We start from the raw sequence: 21,674 nt of genomic DNA, 5'->3' as shown, positions 1-21,674 counted from the left end.
CAGCCCTTCCTCTACAAAGCCAGAAACTGGAACTGATGTATCTGGGGATGCAAACATGGGGGGCAAGTAACTATAATGGGGATTTATGCTGTCATCCTGAATTCCAGCACTTGAAAGAGATATACCTCCGTCCATGATACTGCTGCTGTCCACTCAGAGCAAACATGTGAGCCCCAGCTCTGCCCCCGTGTTTGCATCCAGAGGATATCTCACCTCCTTCTCTTCTCCTGTGTGCGAGGCTTTCCATAATAAGCTGTGTTATTAAGCAATGAGTGCTCTACTCCCGCAGGGGCTTCTACATTCCATATGAGACCAGGCCAGAGTGGAGCCACATCATCCATCTGCAAGATGCATTAGCTCTTTCTTCAGACAGGGTTTCTTTGAGCACGAACCTCTCAAGAACCTTTTTGTGAGCTCTGGGCTTCGCACACTGAGCACAAGGACTAAGTGAGGTCTGCTGCCTTCCAGTGAGGTCTCCTGCTTTCCAGCACACAGCATGATGCTGCTGCAGCAGGATAGCAGCTGAATTGCATAAGCAACATAGAATGTGATCAACAACGAGCAAAACCCAGCCTGAGGGGAACAAACCACAGCCCCAGCTTCACAGTGGGATGCTGCATCCTGCACTGCACAGCTCAAGGACCCTGGCTCCCCAGATCTCTCTGCTGTGTGGTTCAGCTCTCAGTTACAGACATTAAATACATCATGAAAAGGGGAGAATTTTGAGATAGCATTTGTGTTTATATGGATGCCAATAATGTCCAGAGCTACACCATAATGCAACACACAGATTTAACAACCCTTCCACAGTTAAACTAATCTCCAGCTACCAGTCCTCAGGATAAACCTAACCCAGAACCAGAATGCCTCCACATCCCATTCTACAGCCCAAGACTTTCCAATGAGGCAGGAAGGTCTGGCCACCAGCAGGGACCTGGCAGCAGGCTAGATTAAAGCTAGATTAAATTTCCTGTACCTCTCATTAGAAACAGCAATAATACTCAGAACACACAGGGAAAGCCAGTGGCAAATAACCTAATTAGAAGTGAGAGTCTCACACCCTCTTGGTGAACAGAACATCTGCTGAAGCTGAGGGTCACAGTCCTCTGCAGTCAGCAGGACAGTAAGAGGAGGAAAATACAGGGAGCTGTTCTGGACCCCCTCCTGCTGCCCCCCATCAAGGGTCCAATGCTGCTCTCCATGGAAGATTCCCAACACTTTGGCTGAAATGACGCCAGCACTTGGGCAGGGCTTGGTGTTATTTTTAACACTTGCTCACATAACTCTTTGGATGAATCCTGGGAAGAGCTTGTCACCAAAATAGTACACTGTGGGCACTATTTATACACCCACTGGCAGCACCGCAGTATCTGCTGGGGAAAGCTACAGCACCCCTTTATCCTCCTCACAGGAATATAGTGGGGCCCTAAAACATGGCTTGCTGTTTGGGGTACACCTCAGAAGTGAGCCATCACCTGCAGGAGGCCTGGTATCCCTGTCTATCCTGCTGAGGAGACAGACTCTTGTCCATATGGGAGGGAAGGCCAGGTACATTAGGCTCAGGGAAGATGGATGGCTGAGCACACATCCCAGCTGCTGTGGACTAAAAACAGAACAGTTGTGCTTAAACACAGAAAATGCTGATGCCTTCCTATTTTGTCTCTCCTTGGCTGCTGCAGGGAAATCCAGCAGGGATTTGGTTTCTTGGTCATCACCTCTTTTCCCCATGTGGCAGCAGCCAAGGTGTGCAGTGGTAGTGAAGCACTAATGTCAGCAAGGCTCACTGGAAAGGAAGCACCAGACTAACAAGACTGACTGTCCTTTATCCCTAGGGACACTAGCAGCCTCAGGCCTTTCCATATCAAAACAGTGTGCCCTAAAGCACTAAAGGAAAAAAAAAAATCGAAAGCAAACCACTCTTTTGAAACTGTCCAAGGAAAAGAGGCTCTTCCCTTGTCTGATTTTCTCGGTTAAAAATAACTTCCCTAAAGCCATTTCCAAGCCTACTGAACTTCCTTGATTTTTGTCTTCAGTGAGTTTCTCCTCCTGCCGCCTTTCTCCCAAGACACATCAGACTGCTCTCTACTCTCACATCTCCTACAGAAGCAGTGAGATGACCTGAAGAACATGCACAGGATGCTGCCTGAGAACAGACAAAACAGGGAAGACTCCATCTTGATGCAGAAAAGGACACAAAGTTTGATTTTTCCAATATGTTGGTAAAAATAAAATGTATATACGTATCTTCTTTCCCTGCAAGAGAGGCTACAGCCGGAGCAGCATACTGGCTGTCTATCAGAGCTACAGAACAATTCAAAATAAACCCACTAACTGACACATGCAGTAAAGGCAGGGGCAGGACTGGTCACGTTACTTTTAGCAGAACAAACAGAAGGGATCAGCTCCTACCTTGCCAGATACAACCACCCCAGGACGTGGGCTCAACTCACCGCAGCTGGAAGTCGAGTGCAGCAGCACTGGCATGAGAGCCACAGGAGGAACACAGCATGCAGAGCCAGCGATAATCCAAAGCAAAACCAGCTTGTCCCCGTGCCGGCTCAGGGATCAGCGAGCCGTGCCGCGGGGAGTCTCCGCCGGCTGCGCCCCTGTGGATGCAGGATGGCGGGCAACAGGCAAGATGACAAGGCACTTCTTCCAGACAGGAGCTGGCTGAGGAATTCCTCCTGCTGCCAGCCACCTGCCCCCCGTCAGGCACAGTAGTGCCAGGGTCTCACTCAGGGAGCATGTGGGCAGGAGAGAGGAGCGAGGGCGAGGGCCAGATTGCTAATGAAACCCCCAGTGTAAATACAGATGCGCACAGGAGAGGGCTATGGCAGAAATGCAGCTCATGTTACAGAGAACCATTTACAGCAGGCACAGAGAGCGGGGAGAGCGTGGCAGGGCTGTGTGGGATGGATTCACTGCCTGCCTGCTCGGACAGGGGGTGGGGGGCAGCTGCCTGCCAGGGGAAGCCATGAGGTGAAGTGACCACTAGCGAGGGGAGACACCCCCCCTCCCCCTCCCAATTCCACATTCTCATTCTCCATCAGATCCTAAGCTGCATATGCAGTACGTGCTAGCAGTAATGCAATTCAGCTTCCCATTCTTGCACTCCAGATGGGACATCCCCAGCCCCACACTTTCTCTGGTGCGGAGTGCCACAGCAACCCACCACGCCAAGGAGAAAGGCTGATTGAAGCATTGCTCCATTCACCTGCTCAAACCCACTCCTGTTGTCCAGGTCCTCTCCCCAGGCTCCAGGACTCCACATCTTTGACACTTACACCCTCTCCCCAGTTCAATGTCTTTGGTATCTCCTGCCAGCATTCTTTCCCTGCCATCTCAGGATAATTTACAAGCTGTACTGCAGCTGGATTTACAGCAAATAGGGAGCATAGAGACTAGGTTGGCATCACAGACTGTTCTGAATTGAAAGAGACCCAAAAGGACCATCAAGTCCAACCCTTAGGCAAATGGATCAAACCCACAACCTTGGCATTATTAGCATCGTGCTCTAACCAATTGAGCTCATGTCATGGTTAAGAAGCAAGGTGTCAAAGGGTTCTGGGTCTTTTCCTCCACTGTACCTTCAACTAGAACCAGCAGCAGAGGGGAGCTATGCAGGTTTCAACCACTGCCCATTAAACAAGCCTTGGGAGATCTTGCAGAAAGGCTGGGAATGAACTGTTTCAGGACGTTTCACAGCACAGCAGGCACTGCCTATAAGCCCTGTACCAGGCAGGCATACAGCTCATACCAGTGACCTCTGGGTGAAACTGGCAATGAAGAACAAGGAGTCTGTGTGGTTCTCTAGCAACCATGGCCTGTAAGGATGTAGGGGACCTCCGGCTCAGCAGTGTAAAACCTCAAGAAGACCACTTCTCTGCTCTGTGCCTCAGTTTCCCCCCTGAAAAACAAGGGCCATAACACTTACCAAGCTGCTGTGGATGTTGCAAAGTTAACTGCGTCATGGGATGCTGGCAGCCAGTCAACAGGAATGAGCAAGCTGTGGGACTCTTTTCCTGCCCATACAGCAGGGATTCCTTATGGCTTCCCTCCACATACAAGCTACCACTTGCAGCTTTCTTCACCCTCACCACAGCAGGTACCCTGCAAAGACAGGGATCCCCATTACCCCCAAAAGCAGGAGCATCAATCCCTCTACCAGCTGTGCCCAGCCTGTTTGCCAGGCAGGAATGCCGTGCACCAGCCCAGCCTCAGCCGAGCTGTCAAGGCAGCGGAAGGGCTGAGGCTGCACTGCTCTGGAATTCCAGAAATGCACAAACACCCTATTAGCCTGCACCAGGAATGACTCCTCCCTGCCCCGGACCAGGCTGAATCACTGGAAATACCAAAATAACGATGAGGTCACGTTCCCCAAGCTAAAAACTGGAGCCAGATATAGCTGCATGGAGAAGTGCTAAAAAGAGACTTCATGTAGGGGCTGGGGGCTGTGGCAGACAGGCACCATGGGCATTTGTCTCATTTAAAAACAGCTTGAGGCGGCCAAGAGACTTTTTTTCTTCTCTGTAGGGAGCAGGGAATTGGCTTTAAAACTCTTTATCCATCCCACTGAAAGAGGCACAATCATTCTACTGTTTATGAGTTCAAGGAACAAGGCAGAAGTAAAATTATGACTGGATTCTGAGTCCAGTATTCCCAAAATCTCACTGTGATATGATGATCAGGCTTAACCAGTGAAGAATCCCCTCAAAGTGAACTGAATGGCAGACAAAAAATAGTATGTCCATTACTGATTTTTGCTTTTGCTACAGCCTCAACCAGCTTCCACAAAAAAAAAAAAAACCACCAAAAAAAAAAACCCAAACAACAACAACAACAACAACAACAACAAAACACCAAAAAACTGAACAACAATAAACCCAAACACACACACACACACACACACACACACAAACCAGAAACATTGATTTGGTAAGTTTTAAACAGGATGAGCAGCAAGTAACAGTAGCCTCTGTTAATGCTTCTAAAATGAGTACTTCATTACCAGCAAATAGACTTTTCAGGGCTTTGCAGTTTGAAAGTTTCACAGTTCTCTGTGAAGGGAGACCGGAGACATTTTGCTATTTAGACTGTGAAGGAAATTGCAACATAAGACTTGGAAAGGATAAAGGAATTCACAATAGAATTTGCAATAGCCTGTTCTTTCCCCTTTCTGTAGGACAAGACATTTGGATGGATAACAACACCACCCCCCACAGTTATGTGAATAAGAGGCTCTAAGAATCCAGAATTTGTTCCATCAGGACATAAACCGTATTTTTATCATAAGCCACGAGGGAAAAAAGATAAGTGTGAGAAATGAAGTCTGAACAATTCCTAGATGTTAAAGTAGTTACAAAGTTATAAAGTCAAGGTCAAAGTTAGTTTTAAAAAATCATAACGATAGTATTAAAAACTGTTTGTATTCATTTTTGTACTCTCTGCCTTAAAAATCCTACTAACTTTTCCCATCGCTTCCCCATTAGTTAAGGCTGCTGCTGTTTCCCCCCAACACTGCCGCCCCCCCCCCTCCATTTTAGTTTCTTCACCAGGACTCCGTCTCCTCTCCGCCCTGTTGCTCCGGACCCATCCATCAGAGCCCTACTCTCCGCTTACCCTCCGGCTACTCTCTGCCCACGCTGACCCCCCTGCTCGCCAGTGCCAGGCCGAGTATGTAAATTACACAGCCCAGGTGCATGATGGGACTGAATCAATATCAGAAGCCCCTATGGAAACGAGCCAACTCAGAATCTAGATCTGCAAAAGACAGCACTGAACTGGCAACAACCAGAAGGATGTATGGACAATCTCCTGTATCTCGCTGTAACTTCAAAAGTACTTAGAGAGCAGGACATCCCTGGGCTCGCTGCAAGCCAACACAGTTCTCAAGGACTCCGCATGCTGCAGAATGGATTGCACCTCCTCCTCAGCAGTGTAGCTCAGCAGGAGCAGGAGGGGCAGAAGCCACCCTCGAGACCACCCTCTTCCTACGAGCTGAAATCAATAAAGGCAATTAAGGAGGAAACATTGTCTGCTGCCCATTTATAACAATAGGACTGGACAGCTAATGTCAAGCATGTCACCTGCCTGGCAGAGCAGTGCTCACTGATGTCTGCATCAGTCCTCTTCTCCTGAAAGTCCATCCAGATTTGCTAATAAAAGTGATAAGAAAACCTGTGGTGAGTTATGTGTGACTCCCGCAGGAGAGTCGTGAGAGCAGAAGTGCTCAAAACCACATCAGTTCATTTTTACCACACTGTTCCAGCAGTGGTAATGTTAACCAGAACCACTTCAGTGGGTTACACCACGAATTCTTCTGGACTAGTGTCCTATTCCTGACAAGGTGGCACTGTCATATAAAAAATCACAGAGTGATTTCACTGAGTGCAATCACAGTGATCTCCCCTAAGGACACATTCTTCCAGCCTGCAATAATCAGGAACTCCTAGAGCTGGAGGTCACACACTGACCATCACGTTTCACAGACACTGAAACACATCTCTGCCATTTAGGTGTCTGGTTCCTTTCGGAATCTGTGTGTATTTTCAGTCTTCATGCCATCTCGTAGCAACATGTTCTACAAATCAACTGTGTGGAAAAAGGACTTCCTCAGCCTCCTGTCTAATAAATTATTTTGCTGGATGCGCTTCCTCTCCACTGTGAGAAATAGCTAAGTTTATTAAGGTCAGTTTTCACTCAACTTCTCCCTACTGAACACTGGATTACAGACGTTTGCTCTTTCCCAGTATCACCAACTTTTGTTTGTTTAATCTCTCTTCTACAGAAGCTATCCCAGTCCCATAATCATCCCCATTACACTTTTCTCTATCATTTCCAGGCCTATGTTACTCTTTCTGAAAGATGGTGACCAGCTGGTATGTGATACCCAAGATGCAGGCACAACATGTTTATCTAGTACACAAGAATATATACCAACAAATTTTGTTTCCAGTGTTTTTTGGCTACAGTTGAACATTAGCTGATGTGCTCAGATAACAATCCACAGTGACTCCAAACAGCTTGTTGTGGGCAGGGAGAAACTGTTTACAGATCACCATTACACGTGGCATTTATCAGCATGATCTTCCATTCACTGTTTTATCATGCTAATAGCTCTGCAAGATGCTCAACTTGAAAAATGCTGAAATTCCTGAAGAAGTTTTCGAACCAACCACCCAGACTAACTTAGAATCACTGGAAAATTATAGTCTTCATTATGTCTTTCAAACCACAGCTAGATGTGTTGCACAGGGACCCCTGTAGGACCAGGCACTCCAGGTACCAGAGCTTTGATGCCCTGCAAAGCACAGCATTTGACAAAGAGTGCTCCAAGCACAGTGACCAGGAATGCTACATAATCTTTAGGTCCCCTCCAACCCAAACCATCCTATGTTTCCTGGCCACCAGGAACCTGTTAAGAAAATAAAGCTTTAATTGAAAATATGATTCAGTGTCATCTTCATTCTGCCAAGGTTCCCTGAAAGAGCCTGCAGTGTTGGGTGGCTGAGACACATGCTCATCCATGGCTCCACTGAGGACTCAGATGGAAGTGCAGAGTCCACATTAACGCTTAAGAACTACAAATATGTTTACCAAACACTCAGCCCAGGCAAAAGAGATGTGAATTGTGGAAACCATAATTTCCAGTCCAGGCAACACACCCAAGAATAAGAAGAGGAGGTGGAGAAACTGTGAGCTTCAGGTGAGCAGCAGGTATCAGTAGCAAAACCTCAATCAGGTTTCATGTTCTAGTATCACAAGAACAGAGACCTAGAGCCAGCAAAACTCAGAAAGCACCCTGCTATGAGTCCAGGGCTTTGGTGAAGAACTAGGAATTAAGCGTTCAGTGGACCGCAGGTTACATAATAAGGAAAGAAAGAACTGGGGGTAGCCAGCCTCCCTGTACACTGGGGAGGGACACTGCAAGCAGAAAAACTCTTGACAACCAAGATTACCTGAAGCACTCCAACTTGAACTGGCAAACCAGCAGGTTCTGATGCCTGGCCCAGCTGCAGAAGAGGCTACCACAGGAAAGAGCATCAGGCAGCTACAACTACGTACAGTACCTTCCTTTCATATATTCCCAGAGCTCAAAGATCAGGGATGGAGTGGAAAAGGGTGAAGAAGCATTTCCATCTATCCCTCATCTGTTTAGTACAAAATACTGCTCACAATCCCAGAAGGGAGACAGAAATGAGGTTTTAATAAACCATAAACCCGGTGCAATATCATGGTTTGGGACATAATATTCTTCAGCTCACATCAAAAATAAAAGAACAGATTTTTCCTGCACATTGTCCATCAAACACTGCCCTGTCAACAGATGCACTGGTCCATCCAAAAGGCAATACAACCAAGCCACTGAGTAAGGAAAATGCAGGATACCAGGCATCCTGAGAAGGAAAATGTGTCAGACAGCATCTGCTGCCACACCAAAAACTGAACCAGAAGCAGAACTGCAGAGACTACTGCACAGCCGTAAACCAGGCTTGCACCTCCAGAATATTCTATGATCCTTTATCCACAGCCTGAAGGTTTCTGAGGGATGACTGCCAGGAGGTAAGGAAGCCTCTGAAGTAGCTGCTCTAGGTGTTGCTGTCTAAGATGAAAGGATGCAAACCCTCTGCTGCCAGCAAAAGGTCACCAGACTGGAACCTTGCCCAGAAGGTTCTACAAAGCACACTAACTAAGAGACTTTCAGACTGCAATTTTTCAACGTGAGAGTACAAATTAGTTTTCTAAATACAGACCTGTACTCTATATGGAATGAATGGCCTGGATGCCCACAGGGCTGATGAAGGTTAGCACTTGATGACACAAAAGCCTTCAGTTTAAAATCCAGGGCAGCTACTGACTCCCTGAGTCACCTTGGTGTGCATACTTCAGGCCTCAGCTCCCTGGAGAACAAGGAGATATTGATGCTCCCTGCCCCTCAGAGGAGCCAGAATGCAAGAAAGCTTAAAAGATCTCAGGATCCTTGCCATAAATCCCAAAGTTAAGGGTGGCAAACAAGAATGCTCATTATGTACAAAAGCCAGGCTTCTTTTATGAAGTGCCTGATTTGGATGTGGAGGCAGGATGCAGCCAGTAACAAAAACACTGGCCTTCCCTGGAGACACACTGCTCAGATCAGATGCTGCTGTGTTTGTGGGATGATGTGTGGGGCTGGTGATGGCATTTGCAGGCCTGGCTCAGTCTCGCACTCAGGTCCGAGAGCAACTGCTCTCACAGTGCACAGAAGGAATTCAGCAGCACAGCCCTCGCCACGGCACACACAGCTCCCCCAAAGCCAGGCATGATGCTCACAGAGAACCTACAGAAAATGAGCAGTTGGGTCATAGGTTTTCCTAATTCAGAGGAAGCCTGGCCCAGCCCCGATATCCCACACATCTCTTGGTGTAGGGAGTGGGGGTTGGAAAAGTCGAGATCCATTTATAGCTGAAGAGTCTGGCAGAGGGCTCAGCGTTGTGTGGAAAAGCAGGAGCTGACAGCTAAGTACAGTCTCCCCCCAGCTGGAGAGGAGAGGCAGGCTGCGGAAAGAGACAGCGGGATGGAAGCCTCTTCCCTTCAAGGTGGTAGTGATGAGGGAGAGGTGCCTTCCCTACAGTGCCAGGAAGAGAAAAAACACTCTCTACTTCTAAATGAATTATAAGAAGCAGGTCAGCAGAAGACTAGCTTTGGAAAAACTGAAGAGTAGCTGTGCTGCAGATATGTCTAAAAGCACTCAGAGGTCAAGCCGAGCTGCAGGGCTCTTCGCCCTTCTACTGAGCCCTTCATCACATCCAGCCCTGCAGCAACAAAGATCTTTATCACAGGGACAGGGCTGTCTGGGTACTGGGGTTGGGAATTCAGCTTCATGCTTATTGCTGGGAGAAAGGGTAGCTCCCCCACTCCAGCATATTTACATTAGCCAAACACATCAGCAGACGTATCAAAATGTCCTTGCCAGCCCTCATGGAAAAAGCTTGGCCCTGAGGACAAGGCACCAGTTTAAAGCATCAGCATGGGCAGACTTATTCTGTGATGACTTCAGCTCCTTCCCATGTTGTCAGACGTGAGAGGAGAGGTATTTATGTAGCTAACCCAATTTAGCTAACAACTGCACATATTTGTAATAAAATTAGGAAAAATATCCACTAATACTGTGTTAAAGAACACAGAGAGGATGAGGCTGTAAGAAAAGTAAACACAGTCTAGGTGAGGCAGTGAAATACCAGAGCTATTGTACAGGCACTGATAAAAGAAGCATCATGCAAAAAAAATTCTGGTCACCCACATTTAAAAATTATAAACTCAAACTAACAGGTGCAGAAAGGGCCTGAGGGAAACAGAAAACCTATCAAACAAGAAGAAACTTAAGAGCCTAGCTTGTTTAGCCTAGCCAAATGTAGGCAAAGAGCGGATAGAATTGCTGTCTAAATATATCACAGGAGACAAAACTGCTGAGGCAAAAGTACAAAGCTGGCATGACAAGAGAATAAATGCAGTGAACACATTTAGGTTGAAAATTAGAGAGTGAGGAAAATCAATGCTTAGGACCAGCTTTCCAACTGGAATACATGGATATAGGATGAATTTTATCAGAGGTCTGATAGGGTTAGAGGATACAGTGCATATGCCCACAGATATCCAAGGCAGCCTTTATGCTCCTGTTTTTTGTTCCAGCTAGTAATTAGCATGGGTCATTACTGAGACGTCTTCATTCATACAACAGACTTTATTAATTGGAGACCCCAGGGCAAGCATGTAGTGCTCCTCTGCCCTCCCATTTCCTAAGAGCTGCTCAGGAGTAAGGACTTCCAGGCTACAGGCCATGGGAGAGAGGCGTGTGGATGCACACGGGCAGAGTGAGAGTTACCAGACAGCCTGGAAAAAATGCAGGTGTTGCAGTTAACAATGGAAAACACCCTTGAGGTGCCTCTGCCCAAACACACCTGCTGTCCCGTGGTATTAGGGACAGAGATTGCTCACTGTCACCCTGTGGATTCAGGGGAGAGAGATGCACTAAGCCCTCCTCTGCTGCAGTGTAAGACAAGGAAACGTCATCACTGGTTATCAAAGAATCACAGAATGGTTTGTGTTGGAAGGATCTTAAAGATCATCTTGCTCCATCCCCTTGCCATGGCCAGGGACACCCTGCACCAGACCAGGTTGCTCAGAGCCCCATCCAACTTGACCTTGGGCACTCCCAGGGATGCAGCATCCACAGTTTCTCTGAGCCTCCTGTTCCAGTGCCTCAACACCCTCCAAGCATTATCATTCTCGACCCCCAAACTGCAGCCCAGTGGGGTGGCAAGTATAGGCACAACAGAAAAACAATGTTCAAACTGTGAATATTTATATTATGGAACAATCAGAAGGAAAAAAGGGAGGGGGTGAAAACAAAACCCAAAATCTATTTCAAGGATTAATTTTTGACATATCTGCGAAACACGAGAGCTTCATAAAAGACTAAATTATAATTTTCAGACACCGCACAGACGATGACACACGGTTTGACCTCCCCCGCGGAGCCAACCAGAATACCGCACACACGAGAAGCAGCGACCCTGCTCCTCCCCGCACAATCCCCGCACAATCCCCGCACAATCCCCGCACAATCCCCGCACAATCCCCGCACAATCCCCGCACAATCCCCGCACAATCCCCGCACAATCCCCGCACAATCCCGCCACCCTACCACCGTCCCTTACCCATCGCCCGCACCGCTCCGCTGTTTACAGCCGCTCCATGGGGCGGGCTCTCGACGCTCCCCGCCCCCACTGGGTCCTCCGCCTAAGGATGTCTGACGTTTCCTCCAAGTTTCCTCTTAAAACATCCTAGCCAGAATGGAAAATTTTGGGAATTTTTGTGCTTCCCGCGTCAGGATACCGGATGAAAAAGGGCTGCCGTCTCAGATCCCTTGTCCCACAGACCATTTCCCCGTGCACTTCTGGTTATAAACTTGTTACATCAATTAACAGAGTGCCAAGGAATCTATCATCCCAATAGTCTTTTTTTATTAAAAAAAAAAGGATTATTTTACAAAATCAGGAGTAATGTAGGATAGACATCACTGCCAGCTGATGTGTTTCAAATGCTGATTGTGTCACGCCACTGAAAGAATTGCATCTGGTGCAGGCTCACCAACAGCTTTATTATCCCCTACATGTTGTAGCCAACATTTTCAAATCCCCTTTTAGCCAGAAGGTGAGCACGCTGCACGTAAACTGTATGAGAAGAGAGGCACAGTGTCAAATTTTCCTTGCTCTGTCATCACAAGGTCTGCCTATGCTGCTCTGCAATATATTATACTGCATCAGACGCTGGGAACAGCTTTGATAGGACTTTCAGTCCACAGACCAGTTTAGGTATCATTGGGATGTCTGCTTATCTGCACAAATTCTCCTTTCTCCTCTAACCCCAGGGAGGCTGACTGAAAAACATAATCCTCATCAGAAAGCCATGACTGTCTCTGCAAAGTGAATGGTAAATCAGGGGGAGGTGACAAGCACTATCACAGTGGTTTCCTCAGCCGCAGTGCAGGCTCTCACTTTACTTGGGTGTCTCCTTCCAGGGGGAATCACCAGATAATTTACTCCTTCCCTAGCAAGCAGCTCCCAGACACTGAAGTCTGGATCCAGTCCCAGCTCCAATTTTGCACTGACCATGCTGAAATTTAATACCACAGTTTGCAACAAGCCTTCCCAAGCAGGTGCAACAGGCTAGTTTGAGGTTTTGGGGTTTTTTTCCTGCGCTGAGTTAAACACAGGGAGATGAAACCTTCTATTAGAGCTTTATCTCAGGCAGTAACTGCTGAAACTGGGACCACAGGCAGCAGGGTGTTCCACGAAATGGGGACACGGCTGGCCTCTTGCCATCATACACGGCCTCCAATGACAGCTCAGAGACTCATGGCAGAGTCTCGTAAATATCAACTGGTTACTGCACAAAAAAAAAATCCAGTTCAAATGAAGGAAGAAGTCTGAATTTGTATAATGAAGCTGAAAAAACCAAAAACAAACATCCTCCCCACCCCCTCCTAACAACAGCCAGGGCCTAGTCCTCTGCACAAAAAAATGAAACAAAACAAAAAACAAACAAAAAACCCCAACCCTGCATTTAGACAGCTCAGCAGTGCTGGCAGGACAACAGACTCTCATGCTGCCATTCTGGCCTTCCACCCAGTAACCCTGCTGATTATGGAACTGGTGTAACAAAACAGCAAGCAAATCCCAGTCCCTCAAGATCACCATGTCTTTAGCTGCGTCTGTGCCTTTTAGGTCCCTCTGCTGGCAGTCAGACTGGTAGGATTTTCAGCTCTCTACCACCCGTGTTTGACAGATAACCCGTTCAGAAGTAAAATTTGAGCCAACACAGAAAAACACTGCAGCCATGAAACACTGCAGAGACTCCTGAGGCCTCATTAAGTTCCTCTGAATCGTGACCACTCTGCTCATCAGGGAGTGTGAGGGAGCCACCAGGTCATGCTTCCTCCCTTACACTGAGCCCCCGCACTGGTGGTAAAGGCTATTTCAGCTGCTGCCCATGAAATAGTTTTTCTGGCTTCAATAATTCTGGTGTGATCACCATCAAGCCAGATGTGCACACACCTCATTCTTTTAAGGGGGAACAGATGTCTTCTGCTGCCAGCTCAGGTGAGCCCTAACCATGGCACGGGCTTCTCAGGGGCCAGATTTCATGGTTTGATTCATAAGGAAGCCTGAGCACCTTCTGCTCTTTCATTTTAAGTCTAAATGAAATGGCTGGTGCCCAGTTACAAAACTTGAGAGGGTTCTGAGGACAATAATCCTTTACAAGAGCAGATTTGCAACTCAGATAAATCAGGGCAGGCTGATGAGTGTTAGCTCCTGGTCCTGTGACCAACTAAGGGTTTCTGCAAGCTTGCAGCACTTCCTGATTGCAGATGTGGAAAGAGGGTGGTGTTTGGGTACTGGCCATCTCTTGAGAAAGTGGATTACAGTCAAAAGGCTACAGATTCACACGTTAGAAAGATTGTGGATTTGTGGGTTGTGTGGCTGGACCTAAGGCACACCTGGGGTCAATACTGTCACCCCAGTAATACGGCCCAGAGTGGGCTCATGAAGAAAAATGAAGGCACATGACTGAGAAAGACATTGCCAATTCAACCTTTTCCTCAGACTAGAATTCTCTTTGCTCTGAGGTATATAGTTAGAGGGAGAAAAAAAGTAAAAATAGCGTTATGAACAATCTCAGGGAGCAGAGATACCTCCCACAGCACGTTCTTTCTTGTGCCAGTGAGGCCCTCTGGGATACCATACAACTCGACGTTCCAAGTCACCCTGCCCACATTCCCCAGTAGCGGCACACATCTTTGGAAAAGAAACTAGAAACAGGTAGTGCACGTGGGTGAAAGGAAAGCCCAAGTCCTTGATTTGGCAGCCTGGAGGGCAGAGCTCTGGGCAGCCACCGGCTTGGTGCCCTGCAGGCAGCATAGCCTCCTCTCCTGACAGCCCTTTACTTTGGTTTGCTTTGTTAATTTTTAAGGGGGGGTGGGGGGAGGGGTGGGTGTGTGTCTTTTTCTTTTTTCTTCTCTCCGTTTTTTTTTTTGCGTTACAATCCTTTGTGTTTATATTTGTCACTATTTGGTGAAAATGTTCCTGTTGTGGCAAAAGGTGATTTTGGCCGCATGTTTCTCCCAGACATTATGAGTGCTCCAAAACCGTGCTGGTGAGAGAAGGCGTAGCCAGAGCGGCGGGTGCTGGTCCGGCGCAGGCGTCGCTTGGGTGAGGGTGGAGGGGGCCGTTTTTTAGCTTCTTTGATCTTCAGCAGGACCTGGAAATCAGAAAATAAGGTGGGAAAAGTGCAAACTTCATCATTATTCATAAGCACAGTGGAAAAGGAGCAGAGAAAGAGAAACAAAAGGAGGGATGCAAAGACAAAAATGAGGAAAGGGCATCTTTTATTCTATTCTAAAAGGTGTTAATGGGAGCATCATCGATAAGTCATGGGAGGGAATGATTTCCACGGATTCCCCACAGCTCTGCAATGCCGTGGTTGGGGTGTGACTGTAGGACTGTCAGTCAAATCACTCAAAATGTGAAAGTCATCTCAGCAAGTCAAAATTCTAGAAAATAAATATAGAAACATTTAAGAATTGGCATATTTAATACAGAAAAGAGAGTACTAAAGGGAGTTTCTGATACATAAAAGCTTTTTATGAATATAATGATGACTATTACAGAATTATAAAAACACAGAGTGGCTTGGGTTGGAAGGAACCTTGCATCTCACTGCAACCCCGCTGCAACTGTATCAGATTGATCAACACCCCAACATCCCTTGAACGCTTACAGGGATAATAGAGAGATTCCTGTATTCCTTGGCAGATGGGAAATAAATATTGCACTTCATTTGCAGGTAGTGGGCTTTCTGCTCCCAGGTGACTACTGAGTTAATCTGCAGTCAAGAACCTTTTCAGAATGGGGCTGTCTAATGCAGGAGGCTGCTGTTGAGAGCCTGTGATTCAACAGAACCCCAGCTGACAGATTCCTGTGCTTCTTGCTTGGCACAATGGCATGTGGCAGGTGCTTGGCCTCTCTAAACATCAGGCCTGTCTACTGCTAGCTGGGGAACTCCGTAGAACTGGAAAGCCACTCCTCTCCTCTGACCATACACTTCCAAAAGGAGGTGGAGAAGTAATTTTGTGCTAGAAAGAGGCATGCTCAACCTCAGCAGTGAGGCTGTGATTCTGGGTGACAGCTGTGTTTGACTTCTGTTCAGCTGGGGTAAACTCAGCCCATTTTTACACCCCCAAACCACCTCGAACTGTGTCCCAAGGACATCCCTACACAGGAGTCTTCTCTAGCACCCACCCAGCCTCTCTGCAAGGGCTGAGAATTCTCCTAACATGTTCTCCTACAGGCATAGAGAACCTGTGGAGCTTCACAGAGAACCCCAGGATGACCAGGGAGGGCGTCAACTGCTTTCTGCTGGGGCTGTGTTCTGACACCGATTTGCGGCAGCTCGGCGCAAGGAGAGGAAGGAAGCACGAGGTGGCACTAGCATTCAGCAAATGCTTCTGTTTGGAAGCGAGCCCGAGGAGCTCTGTGTGCGCTGATGTTCTTGTGGCGTCCCGTGGCTGCAGTGAGCAGTGCCCTCCCTCCCGGCCTACTCCATCGCTCCCTGCCTACTCCATTGCTCCCTGCCTCTCCTTGCCCTGGTGCCATCATCTTCATATTCCTGGGAATGGCTCCAGAAGGGGCATCTAGCCATTGGCCACAAAAAGTAAATTCTGAAATAAATAAAAAAATCCCCAGCAAACATATATTTCACCCAGTGGAGGGTGAAAGTCTGTGGTCTGCCAGGCTAAAAACTGCACAGCGTCACGGCAGGAGGAACCTGCCACTCCTTTGCCACTGAGGCACAGCGCTTAAACCCTGCCCCTAAAAATAGTGCAGCTTTCCTGCCTCAGTGCAGTCTAATCCACATCTAAATAATCTCAGCCTTGGTCCATGGTTTGAACTGTGCCAAACCCCAAATTCAATCCTCCTTCGGGAGTAAGGGACAGACAGATGGCAGCACTTGCACCAACACAGACACACACTCCAGGTGATGCCAAGCCCATGCACTGTGGCTCCACGGTGAGCCTAGGCCATGGTAAGCAGGATTTCTTGCTTAATAAGGAATCTCCTTACTTTGTCACTGGGAGTTGGCTTTAACTGAGCCTTCAGGAATCGATAGCCAACCACGGGCAGCACACAGAGGGTGATGCTGAGGAAGATGGCCAGCCACACATTTGGTTGGCTGAGGGTGTTCCTAGCTGTACCTGGAAAACAAATGCGTGATTAAAACAGTAAAAGCATCACCTCCCACCGTTATTCCCTCTTGGTCTGTGTGATTTCGGAGCACCTGGCAAACAGACCAAAATACAAAGCAGACATCATCTCCAGCAGAGAAGTCAACTGGCTATAGAGAGAATTGCAAAGCCAGTGTCACTCTCTGAGATGAGTGAAGAAAAATGCAACCTCCAGACATGATTGCAGCAACAACCCAGGCGGACAAGGGTGTCAGAGTGAACCTTTCCTCTCTGTAAAAAGTCAAATCACAGCAAAGGATTGATATAAACATTCAGTAGATCTTAAGCACCAGCCCAGGACTCCCACCTTTTGCCAGGACTCTAGTGCAAAGGGAGGAATACTCTTTTCTTGCTTCCCAGCACCATTTCCTAAAGGATATGGAGTACTGGCTCTGCCCAGCAGGCAATGGGAATCACAGCCCTTTATGAGAGGAGCATGTGTTACTCTGGGGATCTGCACAGACAGTGTAGCCTAAAGGGGGTATTGGCAGCACCACTGCCACGTGGTGGCATGTCACTGACACTTCATTGGAAACCAAAGTGCTCACTTCTGGCTTTTACAAAACTAAAGGAATGTAAGATGGAATAAACAGTCTTCAAAACCCTTATTATAGGGCTTAATGACGCTAGTGTTGGCAGTATATTTGTGAATGTTTTCTTTCCAGTGGCCAAATTCTGCTGTAATACAACTTCACTGAAATTTAAGTAAACAAGTTGTCTCAGTCCAGACTAAAAACACTTTCCTTAAAAATGGTTTCAGACTGGGACCTTATTAAGTAGCCCTCAACATTATGGCTTCTTTGATCAATGTAGTAATAACAGAGCGGCACATGAGATACCCCTGGTGAGTGAGTTCTAGAGTTGCAATTCTAGAATCATCACAGAATCCTCGAGGTGGGAAGAGGACTTCAAGATAATCCGATCAATCTGTCCACCTGTCTTGGGAAACCAAACAGACATTCTGTCTTCTCTTATTCAGCATTTTTGATTCTAAAAGTCATCTCAAAGTGGATGTGATCATCTGCTTGAAAAATATTTTGGAACAACTGACCTGCATCTCAGATATTTAAGTTGGCTAAGCCCCTTCCAGTTGCAAGGACAACAGACTAAGCAAGTTTTTACTGAAAAAGTCAGTAAGAAATGAAGGCATTGATTAATACAAAAATCTGAGACTTGAAATAAAAACTGTTGGGATTTCATAAGCAGAGACTCGTAACAACGTTGTATCTATATTGGCTATGAATGCACAGAGCTATTAAAAACATCTGAACTATTTTGCTTACTTACATGTTCTTCCTGGTCAAAGTCTCAGAAGGTGGACTAATTTTTTTATCCTTCATTTTTTGGATGTGTTCAGAAATCTGTTACATAAAATAACTACCTGGTCACCACTGGTATGTTTTGTTCTTGGGGAATTTGCCATTTAGCCTGGCAGAAAACTCACTGCGTGGCATTTTTCTCACATCTGACTGGATGTTGTACTTCCATGCCATCCTATGCCAAAATGTTAACTTATTTACAAAGATGACACATCTACAAATAAGATGCTCCTAGATAGCTGTAAAAATTGGATACCTGGAACCCAAATATAGAAGTACAGAAGCTGCATTCCATCCAGCTCATTAAATTTATTTAAAGGACTGTTCCCATGACTGCATGGGAATGTCCACTCTTACACAAGGAAGGGAACATGGCACACGTTCACCTGGATGGATGGGATTAAAAATAAATCCCAGCAACCCTCAGAAATATCCTGGCATTTCTTGCAGAAAAGGCAACCAATATATCCTGAAATATACATAGAAATCCTTGGAAACTTTAAGGCCTGCAATATGCCCATTCTGAGTGCAATCCAGATTTGTCCCAAGGCTTACCAATGAAGGGAAAGGAAGCTGTGAAGATCAGGTACATGCCATCACTGTACATGGTGAAGGTGATAGCAAAATAAACAGAAAGGCTGCCCCAGATGAAGAACTGGTTGACAACTGTCCAGTAAGAGGTGTCCAAACCAATCTGAAAGAACAGAGCAGTGCAGCTATTGTCAGTGCCTTCCTTATTTAGCAGATCTGTGCTGAACACAGCTTGTCCTCTGCTTTGTACATCTCCCCCTGAGAATGCTATTCATTCAAGTCTCAAGAAATAACAAGTCACAAATCATAAGATTCTGGGAAACCATTCAAGGCAAGATTACTACATTTATCCTGTTGTTGCCCTCTTCTCAAGCATTCACTAGTGGCCAGTCCTGGAGACAGGACATTAAGGGACTTTAAAGATCATCCTGTTCCAACCCCGCTGCCATAGAAAGGAAACGTTGTACTAGACCAAGTTGCTCAGAGCCCCATCCATCCTGACCTTGAACACTTCCAGGGATGGGGCATCCACAGCTTCTCAGGGCAACTTGTGCTTGTGCCTCAACACCCTCACAGGGAAGATTTTGTTCCTAGTATCTAATCTAAAACCACTCTTATTTCAAAGCCAATAACTCTTCTTCTATTGCTACATGCCCTTGTCAAAAGTCCCTCCCCAGCTTTCTTGTGGCCCCTGGTAAGTACTGTAAGGCTGCAGTGAAACCTCCCTGGAGCCTCCTCTTCTCCAGGCTGAACAATCCCAATGCTCTCAGCCTCCTTAGCAGAGGTGTTCCAGCCCTCTGGTCAACTTCATGGTCCTTCTCTGGACTTGCTCCAACAGGCCCTCATCCTTCTTATGCTGAGGGCCCCAGAGCTGAACACCGGAAGTTCAAATGAGTCAAGCTTTATTTCCCCACTCCTAAGCTGTGATGTAGCATTGAAAGTTAAGGGAACAAGCCTGCAAAGACTTCAGAAAGCAGAAACTATTATCCAGGGAAGAGTGATTGATTCGTTTTCTTTTAAGAAATCTCTCTCATCCTGATAATACCATCTGAACCTTCTACCACCAAGTCTTAGCTATATTTTCCAGCAAGTTCAGGCTGCGTCATGCATACGTCATACACTGGGCTAGGCTGCAGAGACACCTCCATAATAGAGCACCTATAAATAACTGCCTGATGGCAGACAGACAGTCCTGTGCTTCAAACCCTTACCACAAAACTAGAACAAGTCCTTCTCTATTCTCTGCCTTAAATGATTTGTCTGTTATGTTTGCCGTCTTCCCAAGGCAAAAACTTCATTTCCTGTCACCCTGATCTTTTATAACATACAAATCTCCTGTTCTGTTGAACTGAGGAGACTAATCTGGTGTCAAGACACCTTTTTTTTTGCAGGAATGCACAGTGCAGTAGCAAATACAATGCTGTCAAGGCCCCAACTAGCCCTTCAGACACTGCCATCAAGAAGAAACAACTAATTCCTAAAAATATTGCCTGGGATACCTTACCTGTACAGACACCACAATCAGTAAGCAGGTCTGGGCCATCAGAGCAAAGGACTGGTAGTCAGCAATGGCCTTCCCATCACTCCTCATTGTATTGTACATGGCCCCATAGGGGATGAAGAAGAGTATGAGGGAACTGTAGATCCCTTGCAACATGCACTTGACAAACACCACCTTGTTAAAGTAGAGGTTTTGCTGGCCAGGCACATACAGCTGAGGGAACAGCATGCTCCAGCGATCATCCACATCCTGAAAGAAGAGAAGAGACAGTCAGATTTGCTGGCAGCTACCCAACCACAGACCCAGTTAGGGCTGCCATGTCCCTGTAGCATGCATTTCCATGAGGAAAGGCATAGCACACAATTCACTCAGTTGTGCTGACTGGCATGGCATATCCCAAGGTCACCTGGGCATATTTTCCATAATGTATTTTACCTTCCTTGAGCTAAAAAAAAAAAAATAAAATAAAATAAAAAAAATTAAAAAAAATTAAAAAAAATTGACAGCTGATTAAAAAAATATAGACTTCATCTAAAGCAGACCGTGTGGTTTGTTCTCCAGCAAACTGACTGGAAGCTAAGGGTTAGAAAATACCTCCCCACACAGGCAAGGCTGAATGACTTGGATCCCTTAAGTGTCCAGAGTGGAGAACTGAACCATTGATAAGTAGCAAATTCTTATTTATTTAACTTGTAAAATACATATAGGAACAGCTTTATTGCTCCTTTGTCTTGTCAAACAGTAACAGTGAGGTTGAAATTTGTGTGAAATTACTGCAGAAAGAACACACTAGAAAGGCTCAAGTTGCAAAATCTGGTTTCAAAAACCCAGTAAATTATTGTTTTGTCTAGTAATTAGGAACTCACTTGCCAGGCTTCAGGAGCACAGGTAGTAGGGTATGACTGCTCCAGGGGAGGGTTGCAATGGCAGCTGGTGCTGTAGGCAGCAACCTAACCCAAAAATCTCATCACACACTGAAACCTACACGATAAATCATCCTAATCATATTTATCTCAACTCCCTGTTCCTTGAAGGACTAACTAAACCCAAATCATATGACTAGGAGGGAATACACCTTCTCTCTGGTGCATCCTTTTCTTGTTCTCATTGTCAGAATGTTATTTCAGGAGTCACCACAGTACGCAGCCAAAAGGTCGGCTGCTTTTGCTTCATGGAACAGCTCAAAGCATCTGGAGACAAAACCGCTATGAATAAAATCCCCAAAGTGATGACAGAAACAGTACCTGATCAAAGAGACTCATTCCTAGCACTGGGAGAGAAGTGTATACCAAATTGTAAAGTGTAATGAACCACTCATCATAGACAGTCTGGGGAAAAAAAAAACAAAAAACAAAAACAAAAACAAAGCAAATGAAGTTAGCAAAAAGCTGTGCTTTCTCTTTCTTTGAAAGTATATGCAATTACTTGCTGCAACAACTTGGTTTGAGATGTTACTGAGACAAAAGGGATGAGATGTCTCAAGCTCAGCATCCCTAAACAG

General features: G+C 46.4%; 2 protein-coding genes across 5 annotated transcripts in view; both read right to left on the bottom strand.

Annotated features, from left to right (window-relative positions):
* RUSC2 (RUN and SH3 domain containing 2) overlaps nucleotides 1–11,884 on the bottom strand; it is a 58,553-nt gene extending 46,669 nt beyond the window's left edge. For 2 of the 4 annotated variants that reach the window (XM_066180971.1, XM_066180972.1), the window contains exon 1: nucleotides 3,935–4,187. The gene's annotated coding sequence lies outside the window, so the exon portion shown is untranslated. Of the gene's footprint in view, nucleotides 1–2,450; nucleotides 2,594–3,934; nucleotides 4,188–11,696 lie in introns of those variants that run through there. The other 2 variants (XM_066180973.1, XM_066180974.1) reach the window with 2 other exon arrangements.
* Nucleotides 11,885–11,980: 96 nt separating this feature from the next.
* Nucleotides 11,981–21,674, bottom strand: part of LOC136288149 (phospholipid-transporting ATPase FetA-like) — a 79,651-nt gene continuing 69,957 nt past the window's right edge. Inside the window, exons 24-28 of the mRNA XM_066180977.1 lie at nucleotides 21,418–21,501; nucleotides 20,177–20,422; nucleotides 18,697–18,835; nucleotides 16,662–16,792; nucleotides 11,981–14,799 (exon numbers count right to left, since the gene is read on the bottom strand). Coding sequence (XP_066037074.1) covers nucleotides 14,578–14,799; nucleotides 16,662–16,792; nucleotides 18,697–18,835; nucleotides 20,177–20,422; nucleotides 21,418–21,501 — 822 coding nt within the window. The 3' untranslated portion in view covers nucleotides 11,981–14,577. The remainder of the gene's footprint in view (nucleotides 14,800–16,661; nucleotides 16,793–18,696; nucleotides 18,836–20,176; nucleotides 20,423–21,417; nucleotides 21,502–21,674) is intronic.

The sequence above is a fragment of the Chamaea fasciata genome, unplaced genomic scaffold (assembly GCF_029207755.1).
Source record: "Chamaea fasciata isolate MVZ Bird 193981 ecotype frontalis unplaced genomic scaffold, bChaFas1.0.hap1 SCAF_4, whole genome shotgun sequence".
NCBI lineage: Eukaryota > Metazoa > Chordata > Aves > Passeriformes > Sylviidae > Chamaea > Chamaea fasciata.
This window is presented reverse-complemented; position numbering and strand designations above follow the sequence as displayed.